Source organism: Solanum verrucosum, unplaced genomic scaffold, assembly GCF_900185275.1.
Source record: "Solanum verrucosum unplaced genomic scaffold, falcon-dt-bn FXZP01000120.1, whole genome shotgun sequence".
Taxonomy (NCBI): Eukaryota; Viridiplantae; Streptophyta; class Magnoliopsida; order Solanales; family Solanaceae; genus Solanum; species Solanum verrucosum.
The window spans coordinates 830,199-848,923 of NW_026020714.1; the positions used below are offsets into that span (position 1 = coordinate 830,199).

The 18,725-nt window shown below is 37.4% G+C and overlaps 1 protein-coding gene across 1 annotated transcript; it reads left to right on the top strand.

Moving 5' to 3' along the window:
* Positions 1-3,168: 3,168 nt before the first annotated feature.
* On the top strand, positions 3,169-16,953 carry LOC125812579 (transcription factor TGA2.2-like). Its single transcript, XM_049492073.1, has 8 exons — positions 3,169-3,315; positions 4,139-4,201; positions 4,290-4,349; positions 13,158-13,235; positions 13,366-13,417; positions 13,670-13,941; positions 14,614-14,859; positions 16,630-16,953. The coding sequence occupies exons 1-8, from the start codon at positions 3,250-3,252 to the stop codon at positions 16,774-16,776; spliced, it is 984 nt and encodes a 327-aa protein (XP_049348030.1). The 5' UTR covers positions 3,169-3,249; the 3' UTR covers positions 16,777-16,953.
* The last annotated feature ends 1,772 nt before the right edge of the window (positions 16,954-18,725 follow it).

The following is an 18,725-nucleotide window of genomic DNA, read 5'->3' on the forward strand; positions in this document are numbered from 1 at the left end:
CGCCTATCTTTCTATTCAGTTATCATGTACTTGGCTGCTTTTTGTGTACTATTTGTAGAAGGGGGTGTCCGTCTTTTGGGCGGAAGGTGAAAATATTTGTTCTTTATGAAGATTTGATGAGCAAGTTTTATTAATTGTGCTGGGGAGGTTAGAGGGAGAAAATTTTGTTGGGTTCTATTATATATAAGATGCAAATGATTCTCAATCATATGACAGAAGTTCAGCTGGGGTTAAGTGTGTCTAGAATTAGATAATAGATGAACAATCTTTTCTTTTTCTTGTCTGAAACTTTAGAGAATAACATATTCTTTTCTTACATAAAGGAAATCCTGATTTGCATTGGAATCAAAGGTGAGACAGAGCTAGGATTTCAACTTCATGGGTTGTGGATTTTAAAATGACTACTTCAAGTGCTAGTAACTGGTTTCTAAATGTAATATTTATATAACTTAAATGAATTTCTTAATTCAAATATACTGTTTGAGTAGTTTTTTCTTTTTATTTTTTATCCCTCCCTAGGAGTTGCCACCCTTTCTTGCTCACTTGGTTACTCGAACCCAAAACCTTAGGTTGGAGGTGAGTGATGCTTACCATCTGTGCAACTCCTTCTAGTCAACCCTGAGCTTCTAGCTCTGCCCCTGATAGAAATGAAATGAGTCTAAAACTGTAGAGGAATTGGCATAGAGGATTCATATAGCCAACTCCAACTAACTTTGGATTGAGCCAAAATTGTTGTGTTGTATGTAGAAAACTTAAATGAGATGGGCAGATGTTCTTCAAAAAATGTGTGATTATTTGTGTTGAGATATCCATAATTCTTCAGCTTTTCAATTTGTCCTTCCTAAATTGGTATTTGCTGTTGCTTGTGTTTGCGTTACATGAAGAACTTTTCAATCTTTTTTGTTCTCTTTTTGGTTTGGCTATGCAGTTTTAGTAATCTGGTAAAATTCCTGTTTCAAAAGTCTGGTTCTCCAGTAAATACATTGTCTATATGACTAGGAACTTCATGGTGCACCAAAAAGAAACTAGAAACTATTTCTCAAATGTACAAAGTCATTTTCAAATCAATTCGAAGTTCGCCTATTCCTCTCCTTCAATGAGACCCATATTAAAGCAAGTTGGCCTGCCTCTCATATGCTGTGTTTCTCTTCCCTTTTTCATAGGCCCAACTGTGTAGCGCCTTGGAGAACCTTTTATAAATTAGGAATCAAAAGATATCATATTTATTTTACTTTGGAGAAATCTGAACTTGCATAGAAAGTTGAAACTTTAGAAACTATGAAGGGAAAATTAACAAACTCTACTCGTGGAAATTCACTTTTTTAGAATGGTTCATTGTATTCATCAGTACAAAAAGATTGGACTGGCAACAGTAGTACAAATAAAAGAATAAAGCCTATGTACACTTCACCAAAAAGTCTAGGATGGCATCAACATCCTCTATACAAAATTCTTTACACCAAAAATGCTAGCTACAGTTCATAAAGACTTTCTGCATTGGGTTACTATTGTTCTCAAAGCATCTGCTATTTCTTTCCGTCCAGATGGTCCACCAAAAGCACAAATGAATTGCCTTCCACCATTTCTTCTGCTTTACATTCCTCCTAGCTTGGTCCTAAGCTATCAAAAGTTCGAAAGTGTTTCCTGGATAACCCATTTAAGGTTAGCCAGAACCACAAAAAGCTGCCACAGCTGGGCAGTATATACACAATGTGAAAAAAAATTGTCGGTTATCTTCTGCTGTTGCATTGCAGAGGCAACATATGGATACCAACTGCATACCCCTTCTCTGAACTTTTTCATGAGTTAACTTAAAACAGGCTTTTCTAGCCACCAACCATGAGAAACAATTAAGTTAAAAAAAAAAAACAATGAGAAACAATTCACTCTAGAGGGTGCTTTTGCCTTCCAGATCTGCTTCCAATGTCAACTGGAGTGATGGCCCTCATTACTAAAGAAAGCATAGGCACCCTTGATTGTGAACACCTTGTTTCCCCTGTCCTTCCATACCAAAACATCTTCATTATTGTTGAGTTCTCTCAGCCCTTATGAAATCTGCAAAAAGGAAGTCAGTCTTTCCATCTCCCAATCATTTAGCCCTCTTCTTAAGTTAGAATTCCATCCATTTTGATTCCCGACTGCACTGATAAATGCATCAGTACTCACAGTCGGTCTATGAAATTCTGGAAAACCGTCCTTCAAACTTCAAAGGTTCCTGGCCAATCCATTTATCATTCCAGAAAGCAATTTTTCTACCATTCCCCGGAGGTAGTTCAGTGTTTCCTGCAAAGACATCCCAAAGAGCCCTGATGGATTTCCATATGCTTACTCCATAGCGGGTGTTCACTGTCTTGGTACACCAATGGCTAAATGTTCCATACTTTTTGTGAATGACCTCCCTCCATAAGCTGTTTTCTTCTCTAGCATACCTCATTGGCCATTTTTCCAGCAAGCTCATGATTAGACCAATTCTTTCTCTAGATTGAAGAGACCTATCTAGCTTATCTTAAAGTTCAATATTATTGGTAGTGCATTAATTCTAAAATGGAGAAGGCAATGAAAAATTAATGAGAAAATGACGATTACGAAGAACTTCAGCATATGCATGTAGCAATAGTAATTTCACATTAGAGACTCAAAACAATAGGCGATCATCTGATTAGAGGCACCACCCAACCAGAGAGTAGAGCACTATATGCCAAAGGATTCTCAACGATGCTGAATCTATGCTATGTTTTTGTCTCCTTGTTCAGCTTGCAATAATTCTAAGGCAGTCGGCTCTCTCACGTGTTTCTCAAATGAGTGTTTCCTTGAGCTTCTTAGAAGAATGATTAAATCTTCTTGTAGGTTAATTTGTGAAGCATGAGATCTGATGGCCAATGTTAGTGGGGCTGAGGCCTCGTACTAAATATGAGATAGATGTGATTTCTCTTTGCTATAGCTAAATGTTTGGCAAATGAGCTTCCATATAGTGAACAAAATTTAGTGTTCATGAAGTACTACATTTCAGTACTCATCTTTAATTTGCTTTTGTCTGGACTCACGTCTGGTATACTTAGCAAAGCTCACTAGGTGAAGTTTCTTTTGCATTTTGATACAGTTGTACAGTATCTTTGTGCAGTTGTCAACTTAATTTCATCAAGTCTATCCTTATATAGACATCATGTTAATTCAGTTCTTTTACAGAAAGAGTCTACAAACGAGTTCCCAATCTGAAGTGGTTGTCTGTGAAGTTGGTGGTACTACACGATGGCAGACGTCAGTGCTATGACTGATACGTCAACAGATGTTGATACAGATGATAAAAACTTGAGGGTAAATCTGTTATTACTTTCTTATCTTATTTAATGTTTTCAAATTTCAGCTATAACTTTTCTAGATTAAAATAAGCATTTATCTGCATGATATTTTGGTTGATAATTTCTGGTTATCTTCATTCAAAGTTTTGTTAGAGTCCATTTGGCACACCAATGTTCTTTATTTTTCAAAGAAAAATAGGCAGTTCTTATGCTTTTATTCTTGACTAGTTGAACAAAATTCTAGGCAATAACATAAAACTTCTTTTGATTTTTTTTCTTAATTTATATAATTGAGATTCTATCCCTGTAAATTCTGTTACCTCTATCTACTTCTACAAAAATCTGAATGATTCACCTTATATAAGATAGTTCCAGGCCAGACATTGCCAGTACTGTTCCATATGTTAATTAAAAATGAAGTTATAAGCTTATTTATCTTCCATTGATTTCCAAGGGCAGTGCTTAAGGATATTTTGTGGTGCAGTGGAAGGGAAGAACCTGACCTAGTATAAGCTTTCTAACATGACTAAGCTTTATCCCCAAGTAGTTGTTATCACCTATATAAATCCATTATGCTCTATTATATATCGCCTCCCTATGTTCTAAAATTACTTGGAGGGAATTTTTCTTTTTCCTGATCTGCAAAACTAGCGCATGTTATCGAAGTGTTTCAGGAAGAAAAGAGGTCTACTAAAAAAAGAGCAATTAGATATTGAAAAAAAACACATTTTATTTCAAACTAGTTAATGGCTCCAGAACTTTCCGGAATCTTACTGTACTTTTAAGCTAATCTGTACTTCAAATTTTAATGAAATTGTTCTTCATCATTCTTGGTGCAGTTTCTAAACTCTCTAACATTGGGCGCCACTTCCGATGCAAGTGACAAAACCAGAGACCAAAAGGTTATTCCATTGTGCACATTCAGAATTCGATTAGAATAATGATTGAAAAAAAAGGTTTCTAACTGAGTTGAACTCTTCTTTTCTGCAGACGCTTCGTAGGCTTTCCCAAAATCGTGAAGCTGCACGAAAGAGTCGTCTAAGGAAAAAGGTAGATTCTCTTATGGTTGCACTGCTGTTTACTTTATATATAGTTTTTCCTTTTGTACTTCAGATTGTTTTGCAAATAGGTTAACAATCCAATGGCTTTTTCTATATTTCTTTTACATTTCTAAAAGCACCGAACTATTTGAGAAAATGATTATGGTCCTTACCGTAGTACAAAATGATTTACTTTTCAGTGCTTTTAGTCACTTTGGATCAATACTGGAGTAAGAGAACCACAAAACTTTGATAGAAGTTACTTTGTGCTTTAGTATGGGAACAGCACCAAGGATTTTAATGCAGAACAACTTCAGGATTTTTCTAACTCATTAGCTCTGGCTTAGATGGCTTAGATAGTTTGTATAGTTAGCCAGAGATTTTTTTGTAAGCTCAAATGCCATATCTTGTAAATTTTGCATCTTCCTGATGCTGTTATTAATACCACTTATCTTATCAAAAAAAAAAACACCAAGGATATCTTCAGAAGAAATACACCTCTAAAGGAACAATTTATTGAATAAACAGAACCTCTGATATCTGTTACTCTGGGTAACCTGATGAGAAACTGCTGTCTGGTGCTGGATGCATGGACTGTGTGAGCTGCTTTGTATTTTGTGTAACTATCTGTCCGGTGTATAGGTAGGGGTATCTGAACAGTGCAGTTATACTTAACCCTAGGTATTTCCTTTTGATTTTGATTTTGATATCAACTGAAGTGAATCAACAAATTCTTAATCTCAATTACACATAACATAAATGAATACAATTCACCGAATTTAGGTTCAGAAATAACCTTTTCACCAAAGAATTCAAGAACCTCCTTTTCTGGATAGTACTATCATCTCCAAATGTGAAATCTATAAGTAATCCTAAAATCTATAGTAAAAATCATGTTTCTAATATCATATGCTTGCAATAGGATCCATTCTTCATTCACCTCAGTGTATGGGATTGAAGAGATACAGTTCCTTTCATACAATATTGAGTCCTAGTGTCTTCGAATGAGTTGGAATGAAAAATTCCATAAAAGCAAGCTTTTATAATTTATCTCCTGGGACCTTGATGCTATGGCGTCAAAACTAATAATTTTCCCTAAAGATCGAGTTTACCTTATCTTAGTTTAATCTTCTCACAGACTGGAGTCATTGTTGAAGACTCCATCATTCTTGCTAGAAATGGTTATCAATAAAATATTCTTGCTAGAGAAATTCCAAACATCACGTAGAAGTGAATCAACTTACTATTACAACCAAAGTCCAGTGCAAGTTCTGCCTAAAAAATTCTAGTAAAAAAATACTACCTTTTTCTATGCAGGAATTTAGCATGTCTGCTGACAATCCCATTTTGCGCTTTTTTTTTTGAGAATGGTAACTTTTTCTTCTATTTATCCACAGGTATACTTCATCAAAGTAGCTCCCCTCCAAAAGTATTACAAACTAGACCGACTCCATCTGTGCTTTTTGTCACAAATAGTCTAAAACATCAAAAAGTTCTTCTGCCTGTACTAAGACTTTCTGTTTACACCAAAAATAATAAAGAGCTATACAATTCATCTTGAAATTCTGCAAATCGTTCTTCTTGCCCGCAAAACATCTTTGATTCCTTTCTTTCCACACTGTCCACCATATACAAGCTGGGAAAATCCTCCATCTCTCCTCCTTAATTGTAGTGTTGCCAATATTGATCCAACAATTTAGGAGTTGTACTATGTTTCTTGGTTTCACCCAAGTGATCTTTCTAAGGCTGCTGAATATTCTCCATAATTGATCTGGCCATTTGCAATGCAAAAAGAGATGATTGACTGTCTCTGTCTGTTCCTCACACAAATAGCATCTTGAGCATAGTTGGAACTTCCTCTTCTTTATATTCTCTTGTGTCAGCACTGCTTCCTTTGCTAGTAACCATGTGAAACAGTTTACCTTGTATGGGATTTTAGGTCTCCATATCATCTTCCATGGCTAGAGCTCCATCCTATCATTTGAATTTGATTGATTAAGATCTTTGTAAGCTGACTTGACACTGAAAATCCCTTTGCTACCAATCTTCCACACAACCTTGTCTTCTTCCCTAGTCAGATTGCTAAATTGTGCCATTGTATCATGGAAGGCCACTATGTTCCCCATCTCCCAATCATTTAGATTCCTCCTAAGATGTAAGTTCCACCCCTGTCCTGTCCACATTTCAGCCACAGTTGCATTTTGTTGAAGGCTTAGTGTATATAAGTTTGGGAATAATTGTTTCAGGGTTCTTTGGGCTATCCATCTGTCCTCCCAAAATGACACCTTCATTCCATTACCCACCTAGAATCTAATTCTAGAAAGAAACAGAGGCCAAAGATTTCTTATTGATCTCCAGATACCACATCCATATGGTGTAGTTACCATCTTTGTCATCCACCTATTCTCCATTTCATATTTTGCCCTGATCACCTCTCTCCATAGCATATTCTCTCCTGTCATAAACTTCCAAAGCCATTTTAACATTAGGCTTTTGTTTTGTTTCTTCATGTTCCTGATCCCCAGTCCCCCCTCTTTCTTATTTTTTATGACCTCTTCCCACTTGACTAGATGAAACTTCTTTTTATCTTCATTTCCCTGCCAAAAAAAATTTCTACTCAAAGCATCTATCCTCTATATGACATTGTCTGGTGCTGGGAACACAGACATCATATAAGCAGGTATTGCATCTAGCACACTATTAACCATGGTTAATCTACCTCCCCTAGACAGATATTGGCTCTTCCAGTTGGTAAGCTTCTTTTCGCATTTTTCTATCACTCCATTCCAGATCCCTATTGATTTGCTCTTTCCCCCCAATGGCATACCTAGGTATATGGTTGGTAGTTCCCCTACCCTACCACCCAAAACCCCTGCCAGATTCTCCACCTGAGCCACTTCATTTATGGGATAAATGAAACTCTTCCCCCAATTGATATGTAATCCAAAGACTGCTTCAAAGATGATGAATATTACTCTTAGGATCAACATTTGCTCTGTCATTGCTTCACAAAAAATAAGGGTATCATCTGCATATTGCAGATGTGTAATCTCCAAGCCATTTTGTGCACTGTTGTCCACCCTAAAGCCCCCTACCCAACCCTTCATCTGTGCTGTGCGAATTAGGTTACTCAAACCTTCCATGGCTAAGATGAATAAAAAGGGTGACAGGGGGTCACCTTGTCTCAGTCCCCATTGGGATGAAAAGAAACCACTAGGAGTTCTATTAACTAAAATAGAAAACTTGACTGTGCTTATGCAGAATTTCACCCATCTAATCCATTTGGCTCCAAAACCCATCCTTTGCATCATAAGTAGTAAGAAATTCTAGTTTAAATGATCTTAGGCCTTCTGTATATCAAGCTTGCATAGAATTCCAGGGCACTTGCTTCTCTGTCTAGACTCAACACATTCATTTGCAATCAACACTGCATCCATTATTTGTCTACCTTTTATGAATGCCATTTGTTGGCTGTCTACAAGCCTGTGTAGCACCTTCTTTAACCTTTCTGCCAGCAGTTTAGCAATGATCTTGTAAACTCCACCTATTAGACTAATAGGTCTAAAATCTGTCAGTTCCTCAGCTCCCACTTTCTTAGGAATTAAAGCCACAAAGGTGGAATTAATACTCTTCTCAAACCTCTCTGCCTTATGAAACTGCTGCACTGTAGCCACCAGATCAGGTTTAATGATGTCCCAACATTGGCTGAAGAAAGCCATGGAGTAACCATCTGGCCCTGGTGCATTGTCCCCTGCACATGATTTTATGCTCTCTAGAATTTCCTGCTGCTCAAAAGGTGCCAAGAGTAATTTGTTTTCTTCTTCATGAATCACAGGACAGTTTCTCATCTCCAGGTAGGGTCTCCATTGTTCTGGCTCAGAGTATAGTTCCTCATAATAAGTTACTATCTCCTTCTGTATCTCCTCTGGTTCAGTCAAATTTTCTCCTCTCACTTTCAGCTTTGAGATTGTATTCATTCTCCTGTGTGCATTTGCAGTTCTGTGGAAGAAATTAGTGTTTCTATCCCCCTGCTCTAGCCACACTGCCCTAGATCTTTGCCTCCAAGCTATTTCCTCCCTTTTAGCTATGTCTTCAAACTCACTGATCAATGCTGTTTTAGAGGTTATCTCTTCTGGCCTCAGGGTTCTGTTCTCCTGTATCTCCTCTAATTCAGCTAGCTGTTTCAAGACATTTTGTTTTTGTGTTCCCAAGTTCCCTTGTGCAGTTTTGCTCCATTCTTTCAGCTTTTCTTTTAGTGCTTTGAGCTTTGCAACCAAGACATAGTCAGGTTTCCCTATGAAATTGAAGGAGTTTCACCATCCTTTAATTTTGTCATTGAAATCCTCTATGTCCAACCACCAGTTCTCAAATTTAAAGTATGACTTTGCGTTTTCCCAAGCACCGCATTGTAACATTATGGGAGAGTGATCTGATGTCACTCTGTGGAGTATGTACTGCCTTATATTTCTAAAATTTGCTTCCCACTCTTCCGAGAACAAAACTCTGTCAAGTTTGGCTGCTGTTGTATGCCTGTCTCCTTTCTTCCAGGTGTGTTTTCCCCCAGATAATTCAGGATCAACTAACCCCATGTCTTCTATGAAATCTGAGACCCAAGGTCCTGCAATCAACCCCCTGGCAGCACCAATTTCCCACCAAGTCTCTTCCCTTTCTACTCTGTCATTTGGAGCATAGACACCTGTGAGGTGCCAGCTGAAATCTTGACATATCTCTGTGAAGCTACAGGTGATAGAATACATCCCTACACTGCTAATTTCTCCTTCCCACTCCCTTTTGTCCCACATAATAACGATGCCTCCCCTGGTTCCACTGGCTTCTAACTGTGCATAATTCACCCATTTATTCCCCCATACTTCCTTCACAATATTTTCAATTTCCCCTTCCACCTTTGTTTCTTGGAAACAGACTACATCTGCCTTCCAGTTCTTCATAATATTTTTGATCACTTCCCTCTTTCTAGCACAGTTCATCCCCCTTATATTCCATGACACTATGTTTAGCTTCATTATTGTTCTATTGCCAGATATCCCCCTCTACTTCTAGTGCCAAAGCTCATGAACTTTGTATCCAGTTCCAGGCTTTTCAATTCGTTTGCTCCTTTCTTTTTGTTTGTTGTGACTTCTCCCTTGCCCCCCTTGTTCCCTTGCTTGTTATTATCAATTTTCATAAAGAGCTCCTCTGCTTTCTCCTCACATCCTCTAAAATCTACCCCAAATTCAGTGCTCAATTTGAGTATGTGTTACTTAATCCAAAGTGGAGAACTTTTTGAATTAAAATTGTCTTCTAATGGCAGCTGAATCATCAGCGGTACAGCATCCTCTGTGATCTCCGTATTGCTATCATTCAGTTGGATACAACCATTATTTGTTTTCCCATGTTTGTAGCTTTCGCTACGGTGACTGCGTTCTCCCCATCCTCCTGTATTGTCTCCTCTTGTTCGCGAGGCATGAAATTTCTCTCCTCCACCTCCAGGTTGTCCAGATTTTTGAATCTATTCTGCGTCTTTGTTTGAGAAAGATTTGCCATTATTTCAACACTTACTAAGTCTAGTCTTTGGGCTTCTTGACTGCTTTCTTTTTGTTTAAACCTTGTTGGACCTAAAGCTTTTTTTGGGCCCTGATTTTTTCTCTCGCTTATTTGGCTTGCCCTTTCCCTTTCCAGCTGCGATCACGTGCCTGGTCACGTGACTCCCAATTCAAAAGTTCTCCAGCTGTCGATGTGCCCACGTGCTGTGGTGTATAAACTGTTGGGTTCTCCATCGTACTAGGTCTTGAAACTTCTTTACCCAGCGGTTCTCTGTCTTCATTCTCTCTCCTCGTCTCCACTTTTCTGACAGTCACCGGTGCCTTGCACCAGATCGGAATTTTGTAGGCGTAGCCGTCGCTGGAAATCTTAACCTCCCTCGGAACCTTTTCCCCATCACCCTTCACTTTTATATGAGCCCAGTGAAGGTGATTTTTGAGCTTTGTTTCTTCCTTTGTTTCGATAAATCCGCCGCATTGGTCGCCGATTTGTTTGAAGATACTCGATGACCATAAGCTCAAAGGTAATCCCATGACTCTTATCCAGACCCAATCTCTTTTTACTTCATCTGTCCAGCATCCAATGGTTGGCTTCCACCAGTACAAGCTTAGGTTCATCTTCTTCCATGCCCATACCCCTGACATGACATGTTCTGCTGCTACTCTTGATGGGAGTTCAAACAGAAATTGGCCGTCATTCATGGCAAAAACATTGACTCCAATGGCTGACTTCCAAGTGTTGCAGGCCCATCTTCTTACGTCGTTTAAAGCTGGGGTCTCCTGTAGTGTGTCCTGGAATCTACCAACGATGCACCTATTGAGAAGATCTGTTTCTGCCAGCGGTGCTCCGCTTGTGACTTCTATGTGAGCCTCCTTCACATGTAACTTCGCTCTCTTCATGGAGTCCGTCATCCACCTGCTGCTTTGGACTGCCTCCCTATAAGATGTGTTCGATTGTTTGCCCGTGTTAACTTGGAGTTTTGGTTGCAAGTTGGGTTCATAGATGAACTTGGCTATTTTGTGGACGATATTACTCCATCCCCCCATGTATGAAGCTTCCGGTGTAATAATTATAGACTTGTTCTGACCTTGGATATCAATAAAACTGACAAATCTGCCATTCTCGTTGTATTTAAGAGAGCAGTAAAACTCTGCAAAAGTGTTCCTTGAGCTTCCATCTCCTAATAACTTTCCCTTGTACCTTGGACGCCTCAATAAATATTGATACCAACCACCGCAAAACTTTAATGCTAATCTTCACCCTTCTCACTAATTTTCTGCTACTCTCAGTCCATTCGTACCAGGAATCTGTACCACCTTTACATCTAGTGATTTCGTATGATTTAAACCCTGCATTGTAGTAAATGTGGTTGACCCCTGATGCTGTGATTCAGGCCATATGTGCCGGAGAATAAGTCCCCAGATCGATTTTAGTTCAGACTAGGCTGTCTTTGAAAATCGTGCCTGGGAGTATTTTCTCTACCATCCATTTTGCGCTTTTGACTAATGAGTTTTACAATCGGCATGGCCCTTCTGCAACTCACGCTATATTTTTGGATCGCGCTTTCTCCTGTTGTTCAAGATTCCCCATTGTAGGGTCCCCTTAACGTTGTTTCATCCAATGAGACACTATGGTGTCCTAATTCATTTGTTGTCCCATTGTATTGTCACTCAGTGTTGTTGAAGCTCCATCATGTCAGCCCAACCCAATGTGACTGCCTTCCTTGCTTGTCACTACAATTGGTCTGTATTATAGCGTGAGTACAAACATCAATGAGCTTCTGTTCAGGTTTCATTTCCTTATCCGAAATTCGCCCAACTCATTCGTTTTCAAACCAAACTAGCACTGGTGTTTGGGTTTCCTTTTCTTACCTCAAATATACCTCCACTCATTAGTTTTCAACCGAAAACAAAATGTGACTCTTAACATACCTTCATCATTCCCTCATTGTCAAATACATTCTTAATCACACTACCACATAATTGTACTCGTCTTTCTGATGAATAGTACTAGCCAGTCATTCTTACATGTAAATGATGAGATAGGGCATCACACTTTGCTTTCATTATGTTCTGTTCATATTTAACTCTGCATTGATTTGGAAAGATTTTAGATCATCTTAAGACAACTTCTCCTAATATGATTTTAGGTCTACCTTCAATCATTATACTCGAGGATTGATATTTGCTGGTCTATGTAGAACATGCGAAACTATCTTTGGCGATCTTTTCTCATTATATCCTGTTTTTTCCTCCTGGCACCCTGTGTTGGATGTGGTTGTTACTTTTAACCCCTATTTGTATGGCTGAACATCCGTCTTAACATTCTTATTTCTATACCTCCTTTTGTTGATATATCGGGCATTGAAGGCACAACTTTTCTTGTTGTTGAAGACATTATTAAGAAAATAAGTCTCTCTAACAACTTAAGCTTTTAGATGAAATGGTTACGTACTTCAATATGGTAAAGGTCCTGAGTTCGAAGCTCACTGCCACCCATTATCCGAAAGAATTTTCACGCAATTGGTCATGAAAAATAATCTAGCCCACATGTGAGGGGTGTGTTGAAGACATGATTAAGAAAATAAAAGTTTGCTCTCAGATGGTCACACACTGTTTTTTGAAATTGGTGACGTTGTATTCCTCAGCATTAAGGATATGCTGGAGGCCTTCAAAAAGAAGCAAAAGAAATGAAAAGAAAAAAAGAGTAGGAGGAAGCTACTCACAGAGATCCTAACAAATCTGCTAGTTCTAATTCATCTATTTCTATCTTTTTACACCAATAATAAAAAGATACAATACAATTCCATTTAACTTTATCTTTTTAGGTTTATGCTCTACTCCGGGTAAAAATTCGCCTGATTTGGATTTGTACATATAGGGATAGGACAAATGCTCCCATTACCATTTTCTTTTTGTATCTTTTTCAATTCATTTTATACAAGTATTTATTCTTGTTATATAGCACTGCAGGTCTTGCAACCATTTTACAGTTATTGCCTTTCACTTTGTTATGTATGTTATGTAGCATCATTTCACATCTTTATTCATCCAGCTGTTCGCTTGCAAAATTGAGCATATGTATGTGCATTTTCTGCTTTTTTGCAGCATAATTATGTCTAATTCTTCACTTCCATTATTCTTCCGGGTTTTTTAGTTGCATTGTACTACATATACTAGTGGTAGTACTTGTTATAAATTTTACTCTTTAGTCCTTATAGATCTTATATCAGTAATTACACCAGTATTTCTTACGTTTTCTTTTTGTGGTGATCTAGGCATATGTTCAACAGTTAGAGAGTAGTAGAATGAAGCTGACACAGCTAGAGCAGGAACTTCAACGAGCTCGACAGCAGGTTTGTTTAGCAATTGTTTCATGGGTCTAATTTGTTTCTCTTTAGCTCTAGAACTTGCGCCCTGTGTAGTTATTAGCTAGTTTCCCTTAAGATGATAAATTTTTTTGATAATTTTTTTCTTAATCTGAAGGGCATATATGTTTCAAGTTCAGGAGATCAATCACAGTCAATGAGTGGAAATGGTATGCTTATCTGCTTTTGCATTTCAACTTTTGAATTCTCAATAAATCTTAGTTACATAGGTTGCACGTTAATAAAGCATGACTAACTAGTAAGAAGGAGATAAGCTAGAACGATCTTATGTACGGGTCTCGGACATTATATCTATATCTATATCTCTCTATATATATTGACACTCTAAACAATTTTACTAGAAGCTAGCTTGGGTTTAGCGTTCCGGAAAATTATGTAATATTAACATCTGTATTTTTTAGGAGCTTTGGCGTTTGATGTAGAATATGCACGATGGCTGGAAGAGCACAACCGGCGTACGAATGAGCTGAGAGGAGCTGTAAGTTCTCATGCTGGTGATGGCGAACTGCGTATAATTGTGGATGGCATCTTGGCGCACTATGATGACTTATTCAAGATCAAGGGTGATGCTGCAAAGGCTGATGTTTTTCATATATTGTCAGGCATGTGGAAAACCCCTGCAGAAAGATGCTTCTTGTGGCTTGGTGGATTCCGTTCGTCGGAACTTCTCAAGGTGGGAAATTTCCTTATAAAAAAAGTGATACAACTGCTTGGGAAACCCCAATTCCCGTACTTGAATTAGCAAAATAAAACAAATCTGAACTGGTGTGAAGGTTTTACAACATGATTGGTAGTTGTCCAAATTCAAAAGAGTTCAGCGTTTTGAGGAAACTTCTTGTAGAATTTGGCCTAGTAAGTTAGCTTAATCTTTCATATGAAAGTCTTAACTATTTTGTACCTTCACCATGAATTATAAAGGACAATCGACTACTTCTGACCTTAGTTACAACCACTTTCTTGATGAAAAAACTTCCCAATACTTCTCTAGACAGATGTTCTCGGTAGAATGCCGTCCAAATTGAATATCCTTGCAGGTTCTGTTTGTTCCTCTGGTGATAATTTTCTTTTCTGTGCATTGAAAACTCTTGAATTTCTCTGTTCCCCTAACTGTCTTGCTTTAGATATACCTCTTCCTCTACTGTTACCCTCTCTCATTCTGGTTCATGCTGAAGAATTCCATTTGTTACTTTTAGATGTCTAAATCTTTGCATGCTCCCTTTTTTTTTTTTTTTTTTTTCTCTTTTCAAGGGCTGGAGGTGGTCAGAAGGCAGATTGTTTTACCTCCTTTGCGCTCATTACCTCAGTACATTCTTCCACTCTTAAATTTCTGTCTCCTTTGTTGCAGCTTCTCATTAATCAGTTGGAGCCTTTAACTGATCAACAATCGTTGGCAATCAACAACTTGCAACAGTCATCCCAACTGGCTGAAGATGCTTTATCTCAGGGAATCGAATCACTGCAACAGTCATTGGCTGAGACCCTGGCAGGGTCTCTTGGACCTTCAGGGTCATCTGGGAATGTTGCCAATTACATGGGTCAAATGGCCATGGCAATGGGGAAGCTAGGAACTCTTGAAGGCTTCATTCTCCAGGTGCTTAGTGTTTTACTTATGTGTATCCACTATTTGCACTTAAAAAATAGACTTTGTTATCTAATGCATTCCTAATAGCCTCAAATATATCATTGATATGTCACTTACACATCTTTTGTTGGCACCCGGCCAGCCCCTCAAGAATGAGAATGAAAAAACTAAGAAGTGTGAAAGAAGAAAAGTTAGAATTTGAATATCTCTTGAGGAACTTGGAATAATATATGACTTTTCTTTTTTTCTTTGTCAGAAAAAAGAAAAGTCATATATTATTCCAAGTTCCTCAAGAGATATTCAAATTCTAACTCCATCCAAATAGACTCATAGACTGCATCATATGGAAGCCTTTGAAAAGTTTTCACTCCCAACTAAATGATCACTTGTCCATTCCACCCCAAAGGGTACCTGCCGTATGCCGACCAACATCCCTATTGGACATGATTGGCCACCTAAAGTATCCTATTCTATCTTCGTGACCAAGAGCATTCAGTTTGCTGTAATCCTGAGAGGAGAATCAGGAGATGGAGAGAACTAGTAGTGTTTTCCATTACTTAGTAACTGGCTGACTCTCTTTGTTTCATTTTATATGATGGTGTTTGATTGTGAACGATGTTTGATTGGGATACTTGCCACCTCCCAGTCTCCCACCAGCAATAGGTACTAGGAAACTCTATCCACCAAGGCTAGGACAGATGGGTAGAAGTCACCTAGTGTTATTATTTGAACCTGAGATCTCATGGTTCTTGACCCACTTCATTGATCACTAGGCCACGCCCTTGGGTGCAAAAACATATCGAACTACTTATTCGCTTGTTCTATCATTTCTTTTTTCCTTTTTTTTTTCTTCTAGGTTTTGATATTTATGTTTCTACTTTCTCCTGATGAGAATTAGTAGGAAACAAAGAATGGAGTTGAAGCAACTGTAGTTCTCTATCTCGTATTAGTTCTGGGCTATTTTCTTACATAGAGAAGGATGCTACCAAATTACTGAAGATATTTAGCCTTGTTTTCTTTGCACGTGTTCCGAAGATAGAAGATGTATGAGGGGGTTTAGGGTGTCATTCTGATTGTATTTCCTAGTACAAAGTTTCATAACTTACCGTCTTCTGTTTTGTAAGTTCACTCTTGATTTTATAGTGGTAGTCGGAGACAAATCTGTACTGAGCTGTACCAATTGGAAAACCGGTACAATTCTTGGCATGGTGCTAATAATTATGGTTGAAAAGGTTTAGATTAGAGGTGAGATTTGCAAAACTTTGCTAGTTAGGTTGACAAGCATGCTTCCAGAAAGAAAAGAAGATTTGTTTATTGTTGAAAGATCTTGCATTGCATTAGAACCATCTCCATAACATTTATGTTCTGAAATGCAGCAGTTTAGTTGGGTTAGAACTTAGATGGTAACTTGTATGCATGAGATGCCATATATACAAATATGTGTTTACACGTTCGAGTACATGTTGGTACCATTAGAAAACGTAGTACTTCTTTTTTTGTATAATATTGGTTTGAGATGAGTTTAAATGGAACAACATGGTCAGTGAAGATTCATATAATAACCTCAACTTGCTTGGGTTTGAGTTGTGGGTACGAGGATAGCGAATGTAAAGTCAAAATCATTTAAGCAAGAGGGTACATAGGTACCAGAAAGTGTGATTGGTGGGTTTCAATGTCTAGTGAAGATACTCTTATCTGCTCTAACTATCTTTGTTTTGACTACATGTTGAAAGCTTTCCCTGGCATACAAAAAACTGACCTATGAAATGTAAATGTCAGGCTGATAACCTACGGCAACGGATGCTGCAGCAAATGCATCGGATATTGACAACTCGCCAGTCGGCTCGTGCTCTTCTTGCTATCGGTGATTATTTCGCTAGACTGCGAGCCCTTAGTTCTCTCTGGCTTGCTCGTCCCCGAGAGTAACAAGTAACCAACTTTCTTCTGACATTAGCATATGTGAACCTCTTCCTGGAATGCTGCTGGTTTCATTTGTTGTAATGGTAACTTGTTTTAAAGCTCTTCAAGCTTTGTATCAGTTATCATATATAGTTAGATGGATGTAATTATGTTGACTAGCTTTATAATTTCTATTCTTTGTCATCTTGTGTTAAACTTAATTGTTCCAACTTGAACAATGATGTAGTTTATCTTATAGCATATTTCAGATTAATGGAAATGGACAGTGGCTGACTTGCTCTCTAATCTGTGTTGTTGCATCAGCTGTTGAATTTGGAACTATATTTCTCTATTTATCTTTATTGACATGTATCGCGAAGCACCAACATGGGTTGTGGTGCACTGGTGGGAGTGCATCACCCTTAATCAGAAGTCTCGGGTTCGAGCCTTGGGTATGGAAAAAATCCCGTTCTGAGCGCCACCCTCGAATGGGTCCTGCAGTGCGCAATCCGGATTTAGCCGGAGCTTCAATGTGGGCTCCGGACATCGGATGGGAAATTAAAAAAAAAATGTGTTGCGAAGCGAATAATAAACTAGTATAAAATGAAATAAATAGACATATACGTCCTATGTGACCAATTTTCATCCTATGTAGCGTCCTATGTGTATTCTGCCACGTAGGACGTGTGTGTCTACTTTCTCAATTTTATACTAATCTAAGTGTCTATTTGTGCACATCCAAAGTTAGAGGGCATAAATGTCAGTTGAAGCCAAGTTAAATGACATGTTTATGCATTATGCCGACCGTGTATGAATGTGGGATATTACTTGCAAAGAGAAGTTATTAGTACTGATTGGGTTAAAATTTAGCTACTAAAAAGCTGGTAAGAGTGTAAAATCAAAGAAAAAAGTAGAGTGCATAATAATAATTGGATATTCTCATAACCGGTAATTATTAATGATTATACTTTTTTCACTCTAAATTACTTGCCTACTAATGTCTTAGGCACATATATTCAATGCTATGATCGGTGCTTGAAATTTCATGTACCAATTAAATATGGTTGACATAGAAATACATTGTAGGGATGACAAATGGTGCAGTAGTGGGGAAAATTCGTGAAAACTTTAATTTGCCCCGCATAATAAATATTTCTATTTTCAACTCGTTTTATTTCATCGTACATATATTTTTTTTCTTTGTTTATAATTTTATTTGATACTAAAATTGAAATTCATTTATTCTTTTCATTTTTCCATCATCGGATTATATTATATTTAACAAGAATAGACTACCCTATCAAAGATAATCCTAACTAGTTTCCAATGGACAATTCTCAAATTACTTAATTTATTATGAATAAATATTTTATTAATGAAAAAACATTTACAACAAAGACTATTCTCTTGTCAATTTATAAAGAGTAACTATTTATAATCATATCTTTATGATTTATACTCTTAATAAATTTATTTTTCTTTTTTTTTCTCTTTAATTTTTACCTTCTTCTGCCTTACTTTGTGCCCCCTAACAAAGTGGAAGCAGTTCTTTCACTTTCGGCAAAATCCAATAATTATAAAATGACAATATTTTTTAAAAATATTTGAAGTATTTTTGACTTACACCTTATTAAATTTTACTATTAGTAATATTTATACCTCTCATAATTTTCATGTCCATAACCTTCAAACTTTAATTTGTATAGTTTATGATATCTTATGGTAATTCTCTATTTTGCCTATATAGGTTCATATTTAGTTTTACACAGATTCATATTCAGGGTTATCTTTTTTCTTTTTCATCATATTGGATTGTAAATTAACTAACATGTAACCAATATATATATATATATATATAAGGGATAAGGGTCTGAAAAATATCCCAGCTTTGGTCGAATTTGCTGTTGCGATACTAAACTTTCATGAGGACCTATTACCTCCCTAGACTATTTAATACTGTATTTTAAACATATATA